This window comes from Corythoichthys intestinalis, chromosome 1 (assembly GCF_030265065.1).
Source record: "Corythoichthys intestinalis isolate RoL2023-P3 chromosome 1, ASM3026506v1, whole genome shotgun sequence".
In the NCBI taxonomy this organism is placed as follows: Eukaryota; Metazoa; Chordata; class Actinopteri; order Syngnathiformes; family Syngnathidae; genus Corythoichthys; species Corythoichthys intestinalis.
In genome coordinates, this window is record NC_080395.1 from 71,600,342 (window position 1) to 71,625,777 (window position 25,436).

A 25,436-nucleotide genomic window follows, 5' to 3' on the forward strand; every position below is an offset into this window, starting at 1 on the left:
GTTGACATTGCAGGGCGGTGACGTCACATGGCCACGCTGCCAGAATTCCACGTGTCGCTCTTATGAAAAACAACAACAACAAAAAACGTGTCACTCTTTCATTACGTAAGGTAATGATTTCAATCCAACACAAGGTGTCAACGGCGAGTTTTAAATTAGTTAGGGATCAAGCCAATGAGTATGTTTTTGTCCTTTGACTGACACCGTGGTTTTCCTTTAATGCACAGTGGGGTGTAAAGCGGAGAGAAAGAGTGGACGCAGGCGTTCAGATTTGTAGCTTGGACCCGCACCGTTTATTGGAATAAGCTTTGGCAACTCCTTCCCAACATAAGTATCATATAGTGAAAATATAACAAAAATAATATATCTCTCAAAAAATGTTCACAAAAACAAAAGTGCTTCAATCTGTATTATTTAGGCCCTATTCTCACACAGTTAAACAACAATGCAAAGAGAACTGGCATTCACAATCAAAATAGATATGCAAAATACACATAAAACTTACTCAGACTTTGGTCAAACTCTATTCAAACATTTTAGCAACTTGTTTAGCTCAACAAATACACTGGATGGCAATATTTAGTCACAATATACAAACTTTGATGGTGGGTTCCATTATCAGGAGTCTTGTTCGTTGTGAAGACAACACCCAAATGAACGTAAATCACAATGGACCCGCACTAAACTGGGAACTACGGTGTCGGTCGAGGGACAAAACACACTCATTGGCTTGTTCTCTTATCAATTTATAACACTCCATTGATACCTTGTAGTGTACAGTATTTAAATCACTACCTTACATAGAGTGACACTGTGAAGTATGGCAGCGTGGCCATGTGATGTCACCACCCTGCAACGTCAGCAACAATGGCAAGCTGCTAGATTATTTTTTTATTTCAATTTTACAAATTTTATTAAAATGAAAACATTAAAAGGGGTTTTAATATCAAATTATTATAACTCGTACTTACATATATCTTTTAAGAACTACAAGTCTTCCTATTCGTGGGGCCCTTAAAAGGAAAAAATTTCGACCAACTTAAAATAAAGTAAATGATGAATGAATAACTTCATTAATATTGTTTTGTAAAGCGCATCACTGCACCTGAATTAAAAAAAAAAAAAAAAAAAACACATCAAAACTGTAAAAATAAACTCAAGGCACGTTTTTGACCACTTAGTACTAAAAAATACAATTTAATAAAATCAGTAAATAATAATACATTCAAATTGATTTGTAACATTCACTGATGAGGACAATATGCCAAACTATTTGACCAAAAGAATTCTGCTACCTTAAATGTTATGTAATGCTAACCCCCCCACCACCCCCGCCCCCCAATACGGTTAACAAATCGTTCAAACACATATACCCACAAAAGACTGCTCAATATATTTCTGAACTAAATGACAAATGCATCAACATATTAGCTCAAACAAAAACATACCTCATGTTGGTCTTAACAAGTTATTGGCATACTCACTGTTGCCACTCAGGTGCAATGTATTATCCCAAATCAATAAAATTAAATGCAACACTTTCAAAACAAACCATGACGACATCACTCTAAACCAGTGCGTCTGAATTATTTTCTGTTAGAAAAAAAAAACGACAGCGTCATTGGACAGAGGGACAGTTTTTATTTTTGCTGCGAGCAGTATCGCTCCTTTGCTGTGGTGTGGGGTTATTTTGCACTGAGCAACTTGGTACTTGGTAACTTTGTAACCTTATATGATGCTGACAGTGCTTGCAGGTTTACTGATTTAACTCTGACAAAGTGGCACATTTTTTGGCAATATTTGGCATGTTTTCGCTGAAAAAAAAAATCAAGCGGCTTATCTATGTGATTGAGGGCTAGTGTCTTTATGTGACTAATAGCCCTTCTGTTAATGGACCAATGGCGTAGGTTTGCATCGGGACGTTGGGGGCATAACACGAGCAACTTTTCAGGATGCTCAAATTGTCCCCACCAACTTTTAAGCAACCTTATTTGCATTATATAATGAGTTCAGTTGTAGAGGTCATTTAGATGGTCTTTACATATTTTGTAAGGATAGAATGAACCCTACCATATTAAGTGAATTACTTTCATTATGTTCAGACTTACACTGACATTTTTTTCCTCAACTGACATTTGATTGTCTGATGACTAAACTCCCTTGTTTTCAGTGTAAAATCTACCAGAAATAAGTAAAATTATCTGCGAGTGCTTCAAGTAGATTTTACTCAGATTTCTTCAAATAAGATTATTTTCATATACAGTAGCTATTAACACTTATTTTAAGCAAAAAGTGAGTATATTTAATATTAAGAACATTTCTGATTTTTTTTTTTTTTTTTATTCAAGAATTGATATTGTTCAAAACATTATTTGAACATTTTTTCCCCCCTTGATTTTGGTGAAAAATGACCAACCTTTGGATGTATGGACTTAATAAGAACAAATGGTAATATTTACTTAAAGTAAATTGAATAATCTGACCCATTAATCTTTTGGTAGTCTTTAACCCTCAAAACAAGATGGAGAAAATTTTTCGACTAGATTTAAGAAAAATTATCAGATTAAGACGTTATAAATTTGCATTGTGTAAGTTAGTACAAGTCAATACAGATTTATTTTTGCATTGACCATTTAGCCTATCAATTAAGCAGGTTCATGTTGGTGAGAAATGTAGCCCTGACCCCCGTTCACCCCATCTGTTTGGTTTTATAAATGTCCCGTCCCCAGCAAAAAGTGTACATGTAGGTTATGCTGTTATATCTTCGGTGAGAAGGTGAATATTTTTTGTTGTTGTTGTTGGTGAACAACATTTCCACACAAACGCACATTGAGGTACCATTTAGCTTAGCAAGGAGAGGTATGAGAGCCATTTTTCGAGTGTCCCAGAGCTTACGAAGCGCATTTATCAAGGTTTCGTCAGCCGTAATTGCGTATATCTGTCTGCCGTAACAGCCTGATAGCGCAGATTTAAGTACGCCTGTCCCTCTGCTAATGAATGCATTGTTGACTGTAGCGCGGCGGCGCTCTGAAATAGAGAAAGGCTCTATTTTGGGCCCCGCCACTCGGCGCGAATTCATTCAAACTTGCCGTTCTGTCCAAGACGGCCGTCCACCGCTCGCTTTCGCTGAAAAGTCCGATTCAAAATATTGTAATGCCCTGGATGGGGCAAAGAAGGAGAGGAGTCGGTATTGGTTTACCCACTTTATTGCGGCATCAATAATAAAAAAAAAAAAAAACAATAACAAAATAACAGCGGGCTGCTGCGACATGCGTCCACCTTCTCTTGCAATCTTGCCCGTTCTCCTGCTCGCTTCCTTCTACATCACAGCTCGTGTCTTAAGTGGACCGCGGTTAGTTACGGACATTGCAATACACAATGAATAGGTTGCCGCTGAACCCTTCACACTAGGCTGCTGCTAGTTTGAAATGGCTTAAAAAAAAAAAGTCTTTTGCAAGCCGTGGCGGCTTTTATTTTGGTGTGGCGGTGCGCCACAATGTTTTATGTGTAGGGTAAACCCTGCACTTGCCCTCGTTCACTCGCAGGCCAGACAATCATGGATCAAGAACATGTTGTTGAGGTGGTGCTTAAATGCCTATTCCAAAACACACAAAATATACGGAGACTCATCTCAATAAGACGGAGACGTATTCCACGCTTTTACCCTCAATTTAAGTCTTCATGAAGTGACTAATAAAAACCACCATTAATAGACTACATATTTTGAATCTTTATTATTGTGATATGCTATTGTTCGACTTCATGCTTACCACTGAACACTGCTATTTGTTTGCTACGCAGACTACAACGCTGGGTTTGGAGGGAAATACGGAGTACAGGCAGATCGTGTTGACCGGAGCGCAGTGGGCTTTGATTACCAAGGCAAAACGGAGAAACACGAGTCTCAGAAAGGTTTGTTTTCATTTCCTGTCCTCAAGTCAAACATAAAAATAGCCATGTTCCAACTATAATGGTTACATTTAATCAAGTGAGCTCCATAAAGTGTCACATCATGTAGTGTTTATAAATTTTTTTCCCCCCATATATCCCTCTTACTTCCCAATTTTCTCTGGCCATTGACAGATTATGCAAAGGGTTTTGGCGGGAAATTTGGTGTGGAGACCGACAAAGTGGACAAGAGTGCTGTGGGCTTTGAATACCAGGGCAAAACTGAGAGACACGAGTCGCAGAAAGGTTGGTAACACTACACAGACCTTATATTGTTTTCATACCAACATACAAAGAATTGGAATGACTATAGCAATATTCTGCCATCCTGCTTGAAAAAGGACATTCTGGCAGTGGTGGAAGAAGTACCGGAATTTTTGCAATATAAGGGGCACCTGACTATAAGCCGCCACCCACCAAATTTGGCGCGAAACCGACATTTGTTTGTAGATAAACCGCACTGGACTATTAGCCGCAGCTGTCCTCACCGTATTTTGGGATATTAACACCAAGTTATTAACCGGCAATGTTCCCTCTAATTTTTTATGTGTCTGGGCAGACACACAAGCTCCCTGAGCACACTGCGGACCACGGTGAGCAACATCAGATGTGTACCCTTGGGCCACACATCAGTATCACGCCTGTTGCCACCCCTGGATCATAGCAATGAAACGACACCAGCAATTTTTATTAGTTTACTTTTACAACCCCTAGCAAAAAGTATGGAATCACCAGTCTTTGACGAGCACTCACTCAGACATTTTATCATGTAGAACAAACGTGGATAAAAAGCTTGAAAAAATAATGAATTAGTTAAAAAGTGCAACGCTTTAGCATTCATAAACACGAAAATAAATGAATAAAAAACATTGTGGTGGTCAGTAAATGTTAATTTTATAGAGCAAGTGCAGGGAAATATATATGGAGGAAAAAAATATGGACTCACAAGAAAGAAATAACAATCAAAACACATCAGTCGTATTTAGTAGCACCACCTCTGGCTTTTGTGACAGCTTGTCTCTGAGGCATGGACTTGAAGAGTATTCTTCATCAATTTGGTGCCAACTCTCTTTGATTGCAGTTGCCAGATCATCCCTGCAGGTCGGAGCCTTGCTGTCGACCATTAGTTTTCAATTTCCACCAGAGATTATCAATAGGGTTGAGATCTGGGCTATTTGCAGGCCATGACATTGACTGGATGAGTCTTTCTCCAAGGAATGCTTTAACAGTTTTAGCTCTGTGGCATGATGCATTGTCGTCTTGGAAAATGACAAACATATTTTCAATTGAAGGGGTAAGAAAGCTGTCTAAAATTTCAATGTAAACATGTGCATTTATTGAAGATCTAACCACAGCCGTCTCCCCAGTGCCTTTGCCTGATATGCAGCCCCATATCATCAAGGGCTGAGGGAATTTTGATGTCTTCTTCAGGCAGTCTTCTTTGTAAATCTCACTGGAACAGCACCAAACAAAAGTTCCAGCATCATCACCTTGTCCTATGCTGATTCTTGATTCTTGACAAGGTGATGATGGTGTGATGATGTCTCAGTTGCACTGTTGTTAGCTAGCTAACCTGTATGGTGCGTTTGCACAGGGCACATATGCACACACTGTCAATGCTATGATTGCTGCGTAGCGTAAGTGAAGTGAACTGTATCCTATTATTGGCTAGACACCTGTTGCTCATTGAGTTACGTTGCAAAATGGTACAGAAAACAATTTTGTTGGTCAAATTAACTAGATTATATCAGTTCTAAAATTAAATATTAATACTGTAGCACTTGCAAAGATTGGCAGCGGAATGTTGCTTCAGTAAATTAGCACAGGAGTAGCTCTTTTCACCACCAATGGAGGCGTTGCGTTGCCGTATCGAACGCACCAATAGGAGTGTCCCGCTGACACACTACTGTGGCGCTGACAGTAGTGGTGACGCTACAATACGTATATGTTGAATTTTATTTTGTGCGCAGCTTCATTTGGTCATCACTGCTCCCTTGAGGAAGACGGTCAACCTCTGCTGTCAACTGTTGTTGTCCAACCGTCCTCTTAGCATGCATTGCAGCGCTACAGATGTAAATAACAATCAAAATTCATGTTTTGTGCTAATTATTTCTTCAGTTACTGTTCCAGTTTCATGCTTCCAATTCTTGTGAATAAATGCTTAAATCCCTGAATTAGAGATATGGATGTAAAACAATCTCGATTCTTGGTTAAAAGCAAAAAACAAAACAAAACAAAAAAAACTAGCAGTTAGCGTTTTCTTTATATAAATATGTTGAAGCACAATGCTAGTCTGTTAGTGAATGTAGCTAGCAGCCGCCTAATGTAAACATAGCTTTTCTGGTGAAAATTCTTGTGGATAAATGCTTAAATCTCCGAATTCTTTATAAATATGGATGTAAGACCTTCTCGATCCTTGGTTAAAAGCAAAAAAAAACGTGCAGTTAGCGTTTATTTTACATAAATATGTCGAAGTACCATGCTAGTCTGTTAGTTAATGCAGCTAGCGGCCGCCTGATATAAAGAGATTTTCCAGTGAAAATTCTTGTGAATAAATGCTTAAATCCCCGAATTCTTTATAGATATGGACGTAAAACGGTCTCGATTCTTGGTTAAAAACAAAAAAAACAAAAACGTACAGTTAGCATTTATTTTACATAAATATGTCGAAGCACAATGCTAGTCTGTTAGTGAATGTAGCTAGCAGCCGCCTAATGTAAACATAGCTTTTCTGGTGAAAATTCTTGTGGATAAATGCTTAAATCCCCGAATTCTTTATAAATATGGATGTAAGACCTTCTCGATCCTTGGTTAAAAGCAAAAAAAACGTGCAGTTAGCGTTTATTTTACATAAATATGTCGAAGTACCATGCTAGTCTGTTAGTTAATGCAGCTAGCGGCCGCCTGATATAAAGAGATTTTCCAGTGAAATAAATGCTTAAATTCCCGAATTCTTCATAGATATGGATGTACAACAGTTTCGGTTCTTGGTTAAAAGCAAAAAGTATGATGCCAATGCAGTTGTGGCTAATTTCTCCAATTGATTTTTTTTCACAACGTTTCAAAATGCATGCATGGTACGGAAAATATAATAATTTCCTTGAATTCTCGAACAAATCACTCCTGAGACAATCCTTCCTGTTTGTATGCTGCCCAGCTTTCGTACTTTTTCAATGGAAATCTAGCGTTATATCGCTGCGTGAGTGTGTTTGGGAATAGCTCCTCTTGATGTGGGCGGCCCCCTACTAGAATGCGAGGCGCTGTGCATGACTGATCTGAGCCATCGATACATTAGGGCAGTACTTCTCAAATGGTGGGGCGCGCCCCCCCAGGGGGGCGCAGAGCGATGCCAGGGGGGGCGCGAGTGACCTCGGGGAACATGCTTTTTTTTTTTTTTTTTTTGCCGTACTAGAATAAAGTGTACTTGCACATCCACTCCGTGGGTGGCAGTGGCGCTCTCATTTTCAAAGTGCGTGCAGTATTTTTGAAGTAAGCAAAAGCACACGGAAGAGACTCATGCAGAGCTGGACTCACGCAGCGACCCGCTGTCTTCTTCGGTTCTCACGTGTCCGGCCGAGAAGTGCCGTTTTCGGCTTGGGATCGTCACGACCACCGCCCTCACCTACGGTTCTCCCTCGGCCGCCGAGAATGCGCTTTTTTCGGGCCGTTTGCCTTTGACTTTTAATATAGTGGGAAATGAGGAAAGAGCACTGTTTACTGAGTCTAAAAATGATTATAGCGGAGAAGCCAAATCAGTTAAGATGCCACTTAAAGACATTAGACCTCAATCTCATTGATAAGCCGCTTGTTTTTCAGCGAAAACGTGCCGAATATTGCCAATTGTCACAATCGTCCTGCTTTGTCAGTGTTATATCAGTAAACCAGTGAGCACTGTGGTGAATCAGCGAAAATAAAAACTTTCCTTCTGTCCAAAGACCTTTCCCCCCCCCCCTTCTATTCAGTTTTGTTTTTTTTCGGTCAAATTTTTTGGCATGTTGTCCTGAAGAGTAAATGTTTCTAATCAATTTGAATTTGTTATTATTTACTGATTTTATTACATTTTATTTTTCAGTATCAAATGGTCAAAAATGTACCTTGAGTGTATTTTTACAGTTTGGATGTGACTTATTTTTTATTTTTTTATTTTTTTTAACTTCAGGCAAATTGATGCGCGTTAAGTCTTTTCTGTTACAAGCAACACAATGTTAAAAAAGTTATACTTTATTATAAGTTGATCTATGTTACTTTTTTTCTTTAATAGAAAAAAAAAGGACACAATGTTAGGCAGAGGCGTACTTATAATAGTAATATAGACGAATGATACTATTTACAGTGGCGGCAGAGAGTTGGGGGGGCGCGAAACATTTACGTCTTCCTTGGGGGGGCGTAACAGAAAATAATTGAGAAGCACTGCATTAGGGAGTCTATGCTCAAGCCTCCAGGGTCATATAACATTTTAGAAGACGTTTGCGTACTGGTGAGAAGGCAGCATATTTTATTTCTTCCTCAAAGTAAGAAAAATAAAATGTTGGGATGTTTAAAAGGTACTGGAAAAATTGGTCTTGAAAGTCCTTGAAAAGTGTTTGAATTTGGCCATGAAAAGGTGTACGAACCCAGAGTCAATATTGAGTATTAAAAAAAAAAAATCTATTATGACAAAGGAAAACAAGGCGGGACAAACGGCGCTAAACATTATTCAGCCTTCTAATGATGAGTACTTTTACTTTTTAATCTAGCTTTAAAACGATGACTTCTCATATATGTTCCCCGTTTTACAAACAACATTGCTAATGTGTTATTTTGACTATCTAGATGCTGTGAGAGACAGTGTGGTCTGTCCAGACTTGTCTAGACTAAGGCTAGAAAACAGCACAAGAAAATCAGACAAACTCTCCTGTAGCTGCTTGTGTGACATACTTTTTAAATGTTTTACTGTAGACTGCAAATAAATCTGTCGTGAGAATAAGGAGAAGCGCTCAGAATTGTTTTTTTTTTTTTTTTTAATGACAACAGCTATTTGTTGGCCTGCAGATACAGGTAGTCCCCGGGTCATGACCGACCAGACTTACGCGATTTCGACTTTACGACGCCTGCGGCTCGTTTTAATGTTTTGTGATGCATGCTTTTATTTTGGCGCAGGAAGCGAACTCATGTACAGACGCGCTCGCCAAGCCTACACAATCACACACAGAGCAGCCTAGTGGCAGAGGTGACAGCCTGCGCGCACATTTTTTTGCTTGTGAAGCATACAGCGGCTATGGCTGTATATAACTCCTTTTTTGCTGTTACTTGTGCATTTTCAATTGTGGTCAAACACTTGGGGCGAGTTTGTGATATTTTTGGATGATGTACGGATGCTAACTGATACATGCTAATCTTTATTTATTTATCAGCAGCTACTTTTAAGCGCAAATTTGAATTGCTCTTATTGAAGATGAGACTGATTTTAGTTTCATTCTGCAAGTGTTGATGTCATGAGCAGATGAATAAAGTCACGAAAACCACACAAACACCTGACATCGTAATTTCGGAGCTTAGCTCACTGGCTAGGACCTAGCTCCAACATCCTGATGAGGACTACAATGATGTATAATACATGTTTTTTTTAGGGTGTTTTGAGGTATTTAAAGGGTTAATTCCGACATAGTGCTGGCCAAAAGTATCGGCACCTCTGCAATTCTGTCAGATAATGCTCAATTTCTCCCAGAAAATGATTGCAATTAGCTTTGGTAGTAATATCTTCATTTATTTTGTTTGCAAAGAAAAAACACGAGATAAAAACAAAATAAATCATTTTTACACAAAACTCCAAAAAATGGGCCGGACAAAGGTATTGGCACCCTCAGCCTAATACTTGGTCGCACAACCTTTAGACAAAATAACTGAACAACCGCTTCCGGTATCCATCAATGAGTTTCCTACAATGGTCGAAAATTCCGGCAGAGCATTCTTTTTTGGCCAACTGCTCCAGGTCTGAGATTTCTTCTCCAAACTGCCATTTTCAGATCTCTCAAAATAAATGAAGATATTACTACCAAGGCATTTCTAATTGCAATCATTTTCTGGGAGAAATTGAGCATTATCTGACAGAACTGCAGGGGTGCCAATACTTTTGGCCAGCACTGTACGCAGAAATCCGGCCAGCGCAGGATTTGAACTCGTTCGTAAACCGGAGACTATCTGTAGTTTGCTTCCCGACTACTGTTAAACTGGGGCAGCATTTCCTGAGTGTCCCATTAATTTAACATTTGCATGAACTGCTTCCATTGGTGGTTTACAAGAATTTACAACAGTGTGTAAAATAAAATTATCTTTAGCCATTTTAACTGATTCACTACAGGTAAAATTTCATATTAAGCATTTTTTGTTGTCCTTGTTCAATAAGTGAATAACACCTCTTCGTGTCATGCGTTTCTCCAGACTATGTCAAAGGTTTTGGAGGCAAATTTGGAGTTCAGACAGACCGACAGGATAAATCTGCTCTGGGATGGGACCATCAGGAGAAAGTACAACTTCATGAGTCCCAGAAAGGTACTGTATTTTTCTACTTTAAACTTATTTTGTCTTTGTAGCTTGAGCCCTATCTGTACTTGTTCGCTGTAGATGGATAAAATGGAAGAATTATACGAGATTCCATTCATCTTGTCTTGTTGATAAACTGGATTATAACATCAAAGACGTCTTCCACTGATTTTAAAATGTATTGGTGGGAACTGTCCTTTCACTAAGTGGTGATAAAATGATCCACAGTATTTTAATACAGCACTGTTGTTTTTAGCACATATATTGCTAGTCTGTATTTGTTTAACTTATCAAGCTCCCAGTTTAAGTTGAACAATTTCATTCTTGATCCGATTTTACTTCCCTTTGGTTTGTGACATATAGTCTCTCAAAGGATGATTACTTCCTCAATATGAGTCAAAAAGAGGAACAGAGAAAGTGAATAGTTAGGTTTGTATGTTATGTCACCATCAGTGATTCAGGCATTTTGGGTTAGTCACTCATACGCAGTATTGATGGGCTAGATGTTCATTATTTCGTGCCTTATCCACAAGTGAAAGTAAAGCAGATGCAATGCTTTTAATATTTCAAGAACATCCCAGTAGTTACTCAACATATGCGTATGTACGTACATACTGTACTTGCAAATGTACTAAAGTACATACGTATGATAGATGAAGGCACAGGGGCGGAACCTTTGGGGGGGGTAGCCTTCGGGACTCTTGATGGTCAGGTTTGCGGACGTGAATGGGGCCTGAGCTGGCGAGGGAGGGGCTAAAAATCATGTGGGATGATGCGCGGAGCCCTAATAAAGTGTTCAGTGTAGCAATTATTCCAGTAATGGCAACAGGCATTTATCCCTCAGCAAATTATCCCCCCATACTACTACAATGATCCATCGCTACTTCGGGTCTCAACTGTCACGACCTCAGCATCGCAGATTTTTAAAATGTGTCTTAAGTATGTTGTTATAACAATTAAAGTTCTAAAATTATACTTATGTATACTTCATTTACATCTAAGTATGTATGTAAACACACATGCCTGCACACGCACCCTTACACATATAAGTATACAGTACGTATTTAGTCATTACTTTATATAATTTACCATGGGTGTTAAAAAAATCGGTTCAGAGATGTATCGTGATATTACATAATGCAATTCTCGTATCGATTCAAAATCTGAATCGATCCTTACACGAGTGTTTTTGACGGAAATAAACAATTCATTGGCTGCACTTCTACTCCTGTCTAGTAGTTGGCAGTGCGTAGCAGCATTGCCTTGCAGTCTGCTGAAGTAACAAAACCTTAGACTAATCTGAGTAGAGATTTGTGTACGTGCCCCCTTGCAGTTGGCCGCCATTACTGGGGTGTTTACACACCGGTGTCAGTCAATGTAAACAGTAACATGAGCTGCTGTTGGCACGTCACCAATGGAGAATGGGGTACTTCCGGTCGTTTTGTTCAGATGACTCCTTTTTAGGGCTACAGCTATTGATTGTATTTGTTGTCGATTAATCAACTAGTAAATTCGAAGAATCAGGTAATCTGATTAGGAACATTTAATGCATTGCAGAATAAATTTTCGAAGTCGCAAAACAAAGGTTTGTCAAGATTAGACTAAATTATGGATGCATAAAAAACATGAACTCAAACAAAAACATACCTTATGTTGGTCTTAACAGGAAGCAGCTGGATTCAGCCATGTTAAATTTTTGTCATATTCACTGTTGCCATTAGAGGGCAGTGTATCCACCCAAATCAATGAAACTAAATGCAAACACTTCTAAAACAATGCCACACTAAACGAATACTGGAAGCAACGAAATTTGGATCAAAGCTTTTTTCTAATTAAATTTCTTGTTAATTGATTAATCGTTGTCGCACTAGTCCTTTGATGAGTCTGAAATTTGGGCTCATTTTGATTCTTACTGCAAATACGGAGGTATGGAGAATTTAGAATGCTGCATATAAGCAGGTTTGGACGAAAGCAAGTTTGCACCAAAAAAGAGAAAATGTTACAATTAAAGCCATAAGTTGTTCAAACATAAAACATAATTTTTCCTGGAGTGCTGGATGAGGTTTCAGGAATAAATGATATAAATGTACTTTTACGCATACTCGGAGATTGAGGGGAGGCAGGCGGAGCAGTGCCATCTCCCCTACTGGCCGAAAAATTAATTGCATGTGATTACCTTTCATATATAGATGAATTTAAAATAAATACTTAGCTGGTAAAATATTGCATAAAATGCAATAAAACAACAAAAATGAATGAAATGAAGACGAATCCTATAAAATATTTCATAATGGGACCAAATGTTTTCGAACAGATCATATGACCAGCACTTTAGAGACTGTCCTTTGCTTTGCTTAGCCAAAACTGCACCTGAGTAGGCAAGATGGATATTGAGGCAAGATGGATATTTGAAATTTCTGTTCCATGTTTTTGCCCCCCCTCCCTCTCCCCTCCTGGATTGAAACACTTCCTGCTCTAGGCGTCCTGCGCCAAAGGAAATGCATGCATCGCAAAACAAAAGTCAACATTATAATCAAATCCTCATTTCGCCAAAGGGTAGAACACTCATATTAATAAAGTGAAAAAGAAGACACTGTTATTGTCTTCAAGTGTAGTATCTGGCTTAATCGGGATCGAATTGTGACCTGTGAAGAACGATACGAATCGTATCGCATGATATGAGGCAAGACACACCCCATAATTACATTATTATTTTGTTTCAAACTAATGGATGCTGTCATGATAACATGCGTTTAAAAAGGGTTTATATAAACGTATTGATATTATATATAGCTACACAAAAAAGTGTATGTTTAAAATGGCATATTTCGCAGTTTTTCACTTTATGCGGTCTGTTCTAGCCCCCATTAACGGCGATAAGTGAGGGATCACAATACCAACTGATACACAGAACAGATTTGTACACATGTAGCAACCAGTGTGCCAATGCATTATTGTTGCTTTGAATAAGATAGGTTGAAATCAATGCATAGGTTTCTGTCAATAGCAACAGAAGGTATTAATATTATTACTACAAAAAGCTTGATTTAAGTTCAAAATACAGGATCTTATCATTAGCACTGACTAAATGTTATTAAACTCTTAATCCTTCAGAATGTGTATCGGTCTTATGAGGTCAGCCCTTGCTTGCAGTATTTGTTTGTGCTGTATTGTCTTTGTTTGTCTGTACTCTATATATTTGTGTGTGTGTGTTATGTTCCAGACTATAAGCGTGGGTTTGGAGGGCAATATGGGGTGGAGGTGGAGAGGCAGGACCAGAGTGCCCTGGGCTATGAATACAAGGAGAGCCTGGCCAAGCATGGCTCACAGAAAGGCACAAAAATTTTCTCGACACCTACACCTCCTGCTTTCCATTTCAGAACCCTCTCCTGGTTCTAGTCTTGCCCTTTCCTTGATAAAATACATATCATCTCCATAGCCTTTTTTGTTTTTCTTTGTGGAAACCCCAGTTTTCCAGTAATACCGGCTTCGTCTTACAGATAAATCCAACCATGCCTCTGCTGTGCTCCACTGACTTGCAAATGACAGAAACTATTGCTTGTACGCCTCGCATCCTGACCACTCCACAAGTGCTAGTCAAACAAAAGCCTTAATGTCAAAACATGACAAGCATTCAGTGACCCCTTCATATTTTGATTGCATGTACAGTGGTATGAAAACGTATCCGAACCTTTAGGAATTTCTCACATTTCTGCATAAAATCACCATCAAATGTGATCTGATCTTTGTCACATCACACGGATGTAAAAACAGTGTATGCTTTGACTAAAACCACTCAAACATTTATAAGTTTTCATATTTTAATGAGGATAGCATGCAAACAATGACAGAAAGGGGGGAGGGAGTGAACCCTCTGCCTAAGGAGATTTAAAGAGCAATTGAAACCAATTTTTTACCAAACATTTTAAGTCAGGTGTGTGCCCAATCACTGATGAGTGGTTTAAAGCTGCCCTGCCCACTATAACACACACCCCTGGTAAGATTTGTATTGATAAGAAGCATTGTCTGATGTGCATCATAGCTCGGTCAAAAGAGCTGTCTGAAGACCTGCGATCAAGGATTGTTGATTTGTAGAAAGCTAGGAAAGGAAACTAAAAGTCTGGATGTTCATAAATCGACAGTCAGATAAGTTGTCTACAAATTGAGAGAGTTTGGCACTGTTTCTTCTCTCCCGATGAGTGGCCGTCCACCAAAGATGACGCCAAGAGTTCAGGGCAGAATACTCAGAGAGGCCGATCCGTAGGGGGCTTATTTTCAAAAACTTCAAATTCAAATATAAACTTCAAATATTTTCAAAACCAAAGCTGCCACTGACCTAAAACCAAAACAGACACCTACTTTAGCCATATACGAGTCTCCATGAGCACCGGCATCAAAAAATTCAAAGTCGTTCCCCTCTAAATCCTGATTAATTATTTTTTATATAACAACATACACTAGATGCACAAAAATCACCAAATGCAGAGATAATCTCCTATATTTTCAGGATCAATAGCAGTATTTAACATACCATATGTTTTTGACCAAAATAGCAACTTAATTTTTTTATTTACTGCAAGTTTTCATAGCTAATAAATCACTCAATTTAACATCAGAAACTTAATGAATGAATTTTTTTATTGTCATTGTCATCATCATCATAATCATTGACAGTTTCAGAGTGTGGAATTTGCCCGAAAGAAAGACGATGACAGACAAAGGAATGACGGGAAAAAGCAAATGCTTATCGATACCCGTCCCCCAACAGCCCGGGACGCACAGTCAAGCATGTTTGTGTTACAGTCCAGTTATTATCAGGTTTTTTGGGTTTTTTTTTTCCCCCACATATCATTCAAAAGTCATTGATTGCCATGGAATTTCACATATTGTCAATTTGAGTGGGTTCATTGTATCAGTTGATGTCCAGTTTAGCTTATTTCTATATTTCTTAAACTTCTCCTCGCAGGCCCTGTCCTTGGGAGATAAAATACTCTTACAGCGCTGTTTTCTTTTTGCAAGCGTTGATAAGCGTCTTGGTCATCCAAGGTTTGTTTTGCATTTTTTGTCTCGTGGGTTTGCATTGTAAACATCATTCCAGTCTTGAGTTTAGAGATCTTTTTTCATGTTTTCAATGTTTTGATCAGTTCTGATTCTTTTGTACACTGTCTTTGTCGGATTTACGCAGTGGTTGCGTGGAGTGTAGTTTGTGAAGATGGGCAGATGGTCGGTGATATCACAGCAATGTTGTATCCTTACAAATTAAAGTCAGTTCCTTTGCTTTCATTAGATTTGTTTCAGCTTACCGTCCACATCCATGGAATTGTAGTACTGTTCCGCTGTGTAGTACTTACAGTTGTTCGACATGTTTTTGTCATGGTACTCATCAATCTGGTCATCCAAAAGGTGGTAACAGGTGTCACCATAATTTTCGAATGAAGTCAGCTCTTCCAGGCTTCTCACGACTCTTATCTTCATGTCTTGCAACTTGACAAGGATTTTGCAGAGACCCAGGTGCTGGAAATTTTCCCCTCTTTTTAGAGCTGACGTGCTTTTCTCGCTATGTGGCCATTTCGGTGAGTCAAGTTGTCATTCAGAAAAATCTTCGTTCCTTTCAGGCGGTGGCGCTGGTCAAGCAGGGCAACCTTGCTCTTGTGGTCTGCCAACTTCACGACCACCGTCGCCGGTCCTCTCCCCCCCGTTGGGAGCAGAAAGCAGTGACGGATGTCCTGCGGGTCCACCTTTATTCCAAATTCATGCAGCTTGGCAATTGCCTGTTGAGCCACAGGTGGGCTAGCGGCCTCGACATATGATCTGGGCGTCAGTTGTAATCCAGAGATGATGAGATCATTTGCGCGTCTTCCTTGGTCGAGATCATCAGCCAGAATTTCCAGCCTTTTGATGCGAGCCTCCTTCTCCTCAACCACTTGCTTGAGCTTCTTGTTTTCAGCGCGAATCAGCTGTAATTCTTTCATGACTTCCCGATTCCGGCTTTGAATCAGGTTAGTCAGAGAAGCTTCCAGGTTGGTTAGAGAGGCCACTATTTTCTGGATGGAGGATTTGACTTCATCCAGATCCTCAGGTTTGAGAGTTTTCCGAGTCATACTGGAGTCGTATTTTTCAGGCTGGTCCCAGCCCTGAGCGCTTATCAGTTAAGATAACAGCGTGCTTTCAGGAGCTCAGAATGTGCGTCTGTTCCCTTCGAGTGGTTAGACAGCAATGATATATACTAATAATAATACTTGAGGAAAACACGCAGAATCAATTATAAATTGGTAAATACATTATTAATTAATTCTATGTACAATCACAAATTATAGAATAGAATAGAATAGCCCTTTATTATCATTATCCAGTTATACAATGAAATAGTGGAGCATCCCTTTACAGTGCAGGATAAGTTAAAATCTCAAAAGTGACGTGCAAGTATGAAATCTAGATAAACATACTGTAAATATTAAATGCTATGAGATAGTCCTATAATTCAGGCAGTGCAAGTAATCGATGTGGTGTTACCAGGGTGTTAGCCTCGTCTTTTAACCTTCAGTCTTTTTCTATGCCTTGCGTTTTCTGGTCACCTCGACTTGTACAAGTCCCTGTTCCTTGCTGTCTCCTTTCTGCCCTCCTCGACTCTGCTCCTTTTCCTGCCGGCCGGCCCCTCCAAGGCCTTGTTCTTCCTCGCTTCTGAAGTCACATCCTTGGAGAAGTTCGCACCAAAACAGTTTAAGAGGGACCGCCAGGAACTCCAGCAGGTGCTCTTGTGCTTCCTGCACATCAGGGAGTCCCACAGCTATAGGAGTGGGAACCTCAAGGCACCTCACGATACGATACGATTCGCGATACAAGGCTCACGATAACGATTATATCACGATACAGAAAATATCGATATATTGGTCAGAAATTTGATACATGATATTCTACGATACAACTGTTGAAACGGAAAAAAAACATATATTTCAAAATAGAAAAAAATACTGTTTAAGTCATTTATTAAACAGTGACACCTTTTCAGTGCAACATTGCTGTAAAATATAAATCTACCGATAATTGTGTACCTGCACATATAGAGGAAACAAACCACAACCACTGATATTTCTTGGCGAAATCATGATGAATGGCACCCTTAATTTCTTAAGTTATAAATCTTTTGAAAATTTTTAACAGTGCTGTAAGTGTCAGTCAGCAGTTGAGCTTGGAGTGGGGCAATGATAAAATTGGTGGGTCTTTTCTTTGTATATGACCTTTGTTGTCAAAAGCATTGGTTTGAGCACTTCCACCATCTGCTTCAGCATTTGTGATGTCAGACTCAGTTACATTCTTCCTCACCTTAAAAACAACAAAAATAAATAAAAAATATTAGCTACTCAATAGCTTTTGAGTTGAAATTCTGATTTTTTGTGTGTGTTGGAAGTATGGAGTGAATTTAAAAAAAAATATGAATTGAATGAATAGAAATTAAAAATGCAATAATTACCTGTTTTTAATATGTAGGACACATTAATTATCATGCACGTCACCTTATATATCTTGGAAGCTATTCAAACCGTTTTTATAGCTTATTGTATCAAAATGGCAGTCATAACAGTTTGTGTAGTAAACTAGATGGAAAGTGGTTCTCAAATATGTAATCAAAATAATACATTTAAATGAAAAAAATCAATTACTAGTACATTGCAAAACTTTCTTACCTCAAGTGATGCTCCATAGAAATCCGGTCTCCAATTAGTCACCAGCTGCCAGTGAACCTTATTTTATTAGACAATTCTTGCATACAGCAAAGTCCTTGTTCACCTTACTTCCTTTATTGTTGGTGTAAAATCCAAAGTGTGTCCACATGTGTGATTTTCGGCAATATTTTTCTCACTTTGTCCTCCACTGTTCTCACGAAGCTTTTTTATTTTTTTCAACCCACTTGGGACCGCTCTTCTTCTCTAGGCGACTTGTGCGCACTTTACCTTCACCACCACTGTTGAGCGCCCCTAGTGGACCGCCAAGGAATTGCTCAACAAACATTGAGCAGTTTACAGCTTCCATACTCCATTGTATGGCCAATATGTCAAATAAAAGTATCGATGCTTGGCGGGAGCATATCGATAACCGATCGGGTTGCAAAATATCGCGATATATCGCTGTATCGAGATATTGTCACACTCTTACACAGCGACATTCCAAAGGACGCCATTTGGGCCAAGGGGAGAGATGGCCGCTTGAGGACCGCCCGGCCAGTCTCCCTTGTCCTCTGTAACATCTCCAGGATTTCGGCCCTGTGTGTCTCCGTGTTCCTCCTTGCCCGTGTGACCGTGTTGGTGTTGACGACCACCATGATGAGCCCAACGCTCTGCTTCTCGATCAAAGCGCGCGCCAGCACCTTCTGGGTCAACTTGTAGCCAGCCATGACAGACTTGTAGTTCTCCCGCCTGGCCAGCACCTTCCGCCTCGAGAATCAGGCTGTCCTCATCCTCTCAGGCTCATTAAAAAATTGTTTGTTTTAGAAAGATAGGTGTTTTGATTAATCTTTTTTTATGAAGTGAATAATGCGGGCCACTCACTTAGTACAAAGTAGACGAAGATCTGCATATTGCCGTTGGTGTAGGACTGTGGTGTTTCACTAAAAGTTATTATATTGAAATATTATATAAAATAAAACACGTAAAAGCCAAAATAAAATTTAGCGATACAAAATCCAACATGGCCACCTTAGCAAACCAACCAACCAAAACAATTTGGTTTTTATGTTAAATTCTTGTCAAAAAATGCTTAAATTCCTGATTTCTTTATAGATATGGACGTAAAACAGTCTCGATTCTTGGTTAAAAGCAAAAGAAACCTTGCAGGTAGCATGCATTTTACGTAAATATGACGAATGTGCGGCTCGTCTTTAAGTTCACTATGGCGCCACCTTACAACAAGACCACACCAAAGAGCTTTTTACTTCAATCAATGTATTATTTATGGATATTGACGTACAACGGTCTTGATTCTTTTTTCAAAAGGGATAAAAACCGGGCAGTTACGCATCTAGTTTACTTATATACTGTAATGTATGTCAAAGAGTGATCCAATGCCGTAGCGGTTCCCATTCTCCCATATATTTTTTTTCATGTTTCAAAATGCATGCATGGTACGCAAAATATAATATTTACCCTGAATCCTCGAACAAATCGTAGTTCGTAGTTCTTCATAAATCCAAGCTTAAACCTACCTGGCTTTGACATGACAGTGTGCCGTCTTCGGCTGACTATTACTAAATGAAGCTTCAAGCTCTGCCCCCTATGGTAAGGCGTGACGCGAAGAATGACGAAGTGTCAGGTCAGTAGGTTATGAAGTCTACCTTATAGGTGTTAAAAAAACTGTCAAAAGGCTTAAGAATGGCTTGAATGTATACTGTACATTTATTGGCCGTCTTAATGACTATTGCTTCTTCCTACTGCAGTTTCTAGCACTGCTATGATCCTTTTTTTTGGGTCAGTGCACATTTTTGCATGATATTTACTTTACGGTATGATCCCTGCATTTGTTATTGATGCTGACCAAAGAGACCGGAAACATGGCTGATCTTCAGTTTTGCAGAAAATGCAAATTGGCTGCTTGAATTAGCAAGCCTCTGGCTTTAAAGATTGTCCTTCTGCCTAGCATTTTTCTGTTCCTCCTTTCCACAGGTTTGCATGAGTCAATCAACATGTACTTTTTATCCATGCTTTTCTGTTGTATGAACTAATTCAACCACAGTTTACCTCCTCCGAACTCTGAGAGGTCATTTAAAAATACATTTCATCATTAAATGAATGAAATGGTAAGCAAACAAGCATTGGTAAGATTTACAGAAAATTGCCATTTTCAAGACAAGTTTGGATACTCACTGTGGTTGAACTAACCGATTTAAGTTAAAATAAACACTGCTATTCATAACATTTTCTCTTTCCCTCAGATTACGCCAAAGGTTTTGGAGGGAAATATGGTGTCCAGAATGACCGGATGGATAAGGTACATACTGTTTATTAGGGGTGGGGACCTCTGGTTACCTCACGAAGCAATTCGATTTGTAATCCAAGGCTCACGATAACAATGGTCTTACGATATGGCGATAAAACAATTATCGATAAGCAGCTCAGGAAATCATTCTTCAATATTCCACAATACAACTAAATGGAAAACCAAGCTCTTTTTGTCTTTCTGCTATAAATTAAAATGAGTTAATCACAAGTAGACATCCAGTCCATTTGAAGTGGGAGGGTGGCATCAAACAAACATCCCACCCTCTTCAAACAGATTGGACGTCTGTAGCTGTCAATGGCAGCTAATGAGTTTATTTTTGGGCATTTGAGGTCATTTCCTGTTGATTTTCAGTAAAGCTGTCCCGACTAGTGGACGTCATCGATGCTGTAAGTGCGTTGACGGGCACAACATACCAATGACGGGTAAAAAATTTTTTTTAAAAAAACGTGCGGATAAAGTTGAGAATTGCGGACGCTCGCAAAACAAAAAATATATATCTGTATGGAAACCCTGGAAATCCATGACTGCACTAATCTTATAAAGTATTATTACGTATATGGCGGAAAACACTCAGGTGACTTGAAGTTCCGCTTCGAGACCCCCAATTTGGCCCGATTTCAAAATTGTCCTATATGCATGTGTGACACATCATTGGCAAGCTTAAAATCTCAATTTTCTGGGGGAAGAAAATTTTTGAACTGGAGGGCATTTTTGGAACTTTTTTTAACCGCAAAACCCTAACTGGAGGTGAGAGCATGCGAGAGCAGAATTAAAGACGCCATGACTTTAACGAGATATTTTCGCGTACTTACCTTGTTTTGATCCAAAAACTCAATGAAGCATGTTTCACTGAGTGTCAAGACACAGCTGTGAATGGCCCCAGCTGGATTTGTTTGGGATTTTATGGTTGAAACATGGTAATATAACAAGGGTCACGATGCAGAAATCGCAGACATCAGGGAGTGGTCAAGATTTTCTTTTTCATATATTTACCCTTTTAAATTTTTTTTTTTTTTTCCCCCCCCCCAATTTTTTTTTGTTTGGATCTTTTTTTTATCATCTAACATATCGCAGAAAATGCAACAGTAACAAAAAAAAAATACAATTAAGCGATAGTTATGAGGTAGATATCCGTGACGTTTTTACAGACACAATTTTTTTCATTGTGACGTAATAAGTTTATAAGTTTAAAATATGCAAGTTAATTTTTTAATGTCGTTTTTTTTTAAGTGAAATATTAGACAGCATTTAATGATTTTAAGCTAAAATTGACAGACATTTTGAATAATAAATATTAGGGGTGTAACGGTACACAAAAATCTCACAGTTCGGTTCATTTTTGGTACAGTAAGAAAACAAAATGCAAAATATAAATGTGCTAGTTGTTCATTACACACTTTTGTGCTTTCAACAATAGGAACATTAGCCTATACAAAGCTGGAATTCTGCTCAAAAAGTTGCGGGTATTTATAGATAATCCAACAACAACTTGCCTTTCAGACCCCGCGTATTGGTGAGCTTTCTTTCTGAAAGAAAGAAGAAAAAAGAAGTCATGTGCTCAAGTGAAAAGCAATCCCAGTGACAAAGATTTTAACATGTATTTTATAAATGAAGTGCCTCAATGAAACATTTTTTTTCTTATGAACTGTTTTCAAAAGCTTTATTGGTGGATTTTCTCAAGTTAAAGCGCCACACAGAAATTAATACATTGTGTAAGCAGGATATGTGTATTATTCTTATTAATTACAGGTGTTTTAGCTAATTTTAATTTATTTTATTTAAATGGGCTATTATTTATTTTATGTGTTCATATTTTACTAATGTGATGTAGTATTCATTTAAATTGTATATTTTATGTTGGATAACTTTAGTTCCTATGTGTATATTTGTTCCTACTTGTTATGTTGTGGTAGGAGGGTTTTGTATTGAACACGGGGCCATGTTATTATTATAGCAGAGAAGACGACAGTAAATCAACAAAGACAAGTCAACTGTGCCCCGATCTACCACTCAAGAGATTTGATGGACTCAAAAAGTAGGTTACGATTGAATATTAGTCTCAAAATCGACCGGATCCACCGTATTTTTACACGAGTGACATGCGGCCCGATCCTAGCTACCGGTTGTAGTATTGACGCAGGAGGGCTGCGTTTCGCATCAAATAATAAACTCTGCCGTTCTTTTTGCGTGCGTCGCGTTGAGCCGCTTCTGGGATGCATCTAACACTAGAGCTGGGAATCTTTGGGCACCTAACGATTCGATTACGATTACGATTCAGAGGCTCCGATTCGATTATAAAACGATTATTGATGCACCCCACTCCTTTAATTTTTTTATTTTATTTTTATTTATTTTTTTAAAATTTGTTTTGTACATTAGTTCCAAAATTGTTCAAAAATCCTTTCAGGCTAAACCAAACTACTATTTCAGTATCAAGTTAACATATAGCAGTAAACAAATATACAAAAATAACAGTAAATAAAAAACTCCAGTCCCCATTCTATATCAGCAGCTTTAAACTACTTTCAATTAATTTAATGTTGTGAATCAACCGTTAAAGTTGTTAAAATTGCTCCTGTTACTCCATAATTTCTCTTTTGTCTACTTTCAACATGTGAAAGTTTTAAAACTATTTTAAAGATAGATTCAAGTCAATATTTTACCGATTTAGGAGTATTTTAGATAAAAAGTTAATTAGGTTCGCTTGGAAGGTTCGCAACAACAGCCTTGCAGGGAAGTATACTGCTTTAAGATGGCGGCCGTTACTAACGCCCGCATCTAGTTTTTTGTAGATGTGCTGGTAACGATACCGAAGCTATAATGCATCTAGTCCTATATAAATGATATCTACCGTAACATAATGTGGCTTGTAGCAGCTTTTCGGCAGCAGTCAGGTACGTTGTTGTTTTTTTTTTTTTCTATCTCGTGGCATGAGTTGAGCTAGAGCCGTGAGTTGAGCATTGGCGTTACCCGAGGGGCCGGGTAATGAGAAGCATGATGTTTAACTACTCTCGCTCCGTCCCTAATTGCGTACCGAAGACCGCGCGGCGCGCTGAGTGTGTCGTACTTCTGCTTTACTTGGCATATTTCAATAATCGGAATTTGGATGTTTGTGAATCGTTCCCGAATCTTCCACGGCCGAATCGCGAATAATCTAAGAATCGGAAATTTTGCACACCTCTATCTAACACGCGGCTGCATTGCGACTGGTGTGCATTGGCTGACTGACTCTAACGCCTGCGTTTCACTGCGTTCTCGCGGCGGCCACGTTGTCGCGCTGTTGACGTTTCTGGGTTATACTGTCCTACCATGTTGGTCCTCATTATAATAGAGAAGACGGAGTAAATATAATCTACACAAGGAAACTGTGACGCGAACGACTCACAGCCTCGAAAAGTAAGGGTTATATTACCTCAGAAACTCGTTCGGTATGCATCCGTTCCGAACAGAGCACCACGTACCGAAACGGTTCAATACTATTACGTGTACCTTTACGCCCTTCATAAATATAATTAATTACCTTCGTTTTATGGCGGGGTTGAAACAAAAGCAGTTGTTCGATGTCTTTTAACGGGGGTTTCCGGGCTAAAACGGACTAATTAAAATAGTTTGCTATCCTGAATCTTCTATGGCAGCATAGACATATTGTTCTATCAAACACAACAGTTCTTTTGGATTAAAATACAGCAGTTTATTTTAAAGAGGGGTGCAAGAGCAGAAACTGCTTTTTCAGACTTATCTGCATTTTCTGCCGTATGCATATATATTTGCCAGCAGCATTTGACCTTATTGCTTGGGATTTATTATTGATATTTATGTTTATTATTTATATGTTAAAGAACTTAAGTGTTCCCAAAAGTTTTTTGTGAATTGATAAGCATCAACAAAATTTTATCTACTAAATTAGTAAAACAAAACAAAACAAAAAATATATATACACTACCATTCAAAAGTTTGGGGTCACCCAGACAATTTTTTTTTCCCTTCAAAAGTCACACTTTTATTTTTCAAATGAGTTGCAAAATGAAAATATAGTCAAGACATTGACAAGGTTAGAAATAAGGGTTTTTATTTGAAATAATAATTTACTTCTAACTTTGCTTTTATCAAAGAATGCTCCCCCTGGGGAGGGGCTATTTTTCAGCCGCAGCCTCCTGACTATCCGGACCCCTGGCTGGATGGACGCCTTCCTCATTTAAAATCCTGTTGACCTTGTACAAATCTCCCACTTTACCAGCACCAAAGCAACCCCAGACAATCACATTACATTCACCATTGTTGACAGACGACATCAGGCACTCTTCCAGAATCTTTTCAGTTGTTCTGCATCTCACAAATGTTTTCTTTGGTCCAAAGTCCAAACACCTCAAACTATGATTTGTATGTCCATAACGTTTTTTCTAAACTTTCTCTGTCCAATGTCTGTGCTCTTTAGCCCATATTAATTGTTTCCTTTTATTAGCCTGTCTCAGATATGGCTTTTTTTGGCCATGCTGCACTGAAAGCCAGAATCCCGGAGTAGTCTCTTCACTGTCGACATTGATACTGGTGTTTTATGGGTACTGTTTAATGAAGCCGCTAGATTAGGACCTGTGAGGCATCTATTTCTCAAACTAGACTCTTACGTACTTCTTTGTTGTGCAGCGGGGCCTCCCGCTTCTCTTTCTACTCTGGTTAGATCTTGTTTGTGCTGCTCTCTGAAGAGAGTAGTACACAGCGGAATAGAAAATAAATTTCTTGGTAATTTCTCTTAGGGAATAATCAAACCCACAAAGGTGATGCTCCAGATACCCAACTAGCTCAAAGGAAGATCAGTTTTATAGCTTCTCTAACCACCTAAACTGTTTTGAGCTATGCCAACATTATTGCACAAGGTTTTCTAATTATCTATTATCCTTCTAAGGCAACTAGAAAGCACAATGTACCATTAGAACACTGGAGTGATGTTTGCTGTAAATGGGCCTCTTTACAAA

General features: G+C 38.7%; 1 protein-coding gene across 1 annotated transcript in view; it reads left to right on the plus strand.

Annotated features, from left to right (window-relative positions):
* LOC130917248 (src substrate cortactin-like) overlaps positions 1-25,436 on the plus strand; it is a 65,210-nt gene that overhangs the window by 17,474 nt on the left and 22,300 nt on the right. The window contains exons 7-10 of the mRNA XM_057838468.1: positions 3,802-3,912; positions 4,084-4,194; positions 10,369-10,479; positions 20,396-20,451. Coding sequence (XP_057694451.1) covers positions 3,802-3,912; positions 4,084-4,194; positions 10,369-10,479; positions 20,396-20,451 — 389 coding nt within the window. The remainder of the gene's footprint in view (positions 1-3,801; positions 3,913-4,083; positions 4,195-10,368; positions 10,480-20,395; positions 20,452-25,436) is intronic.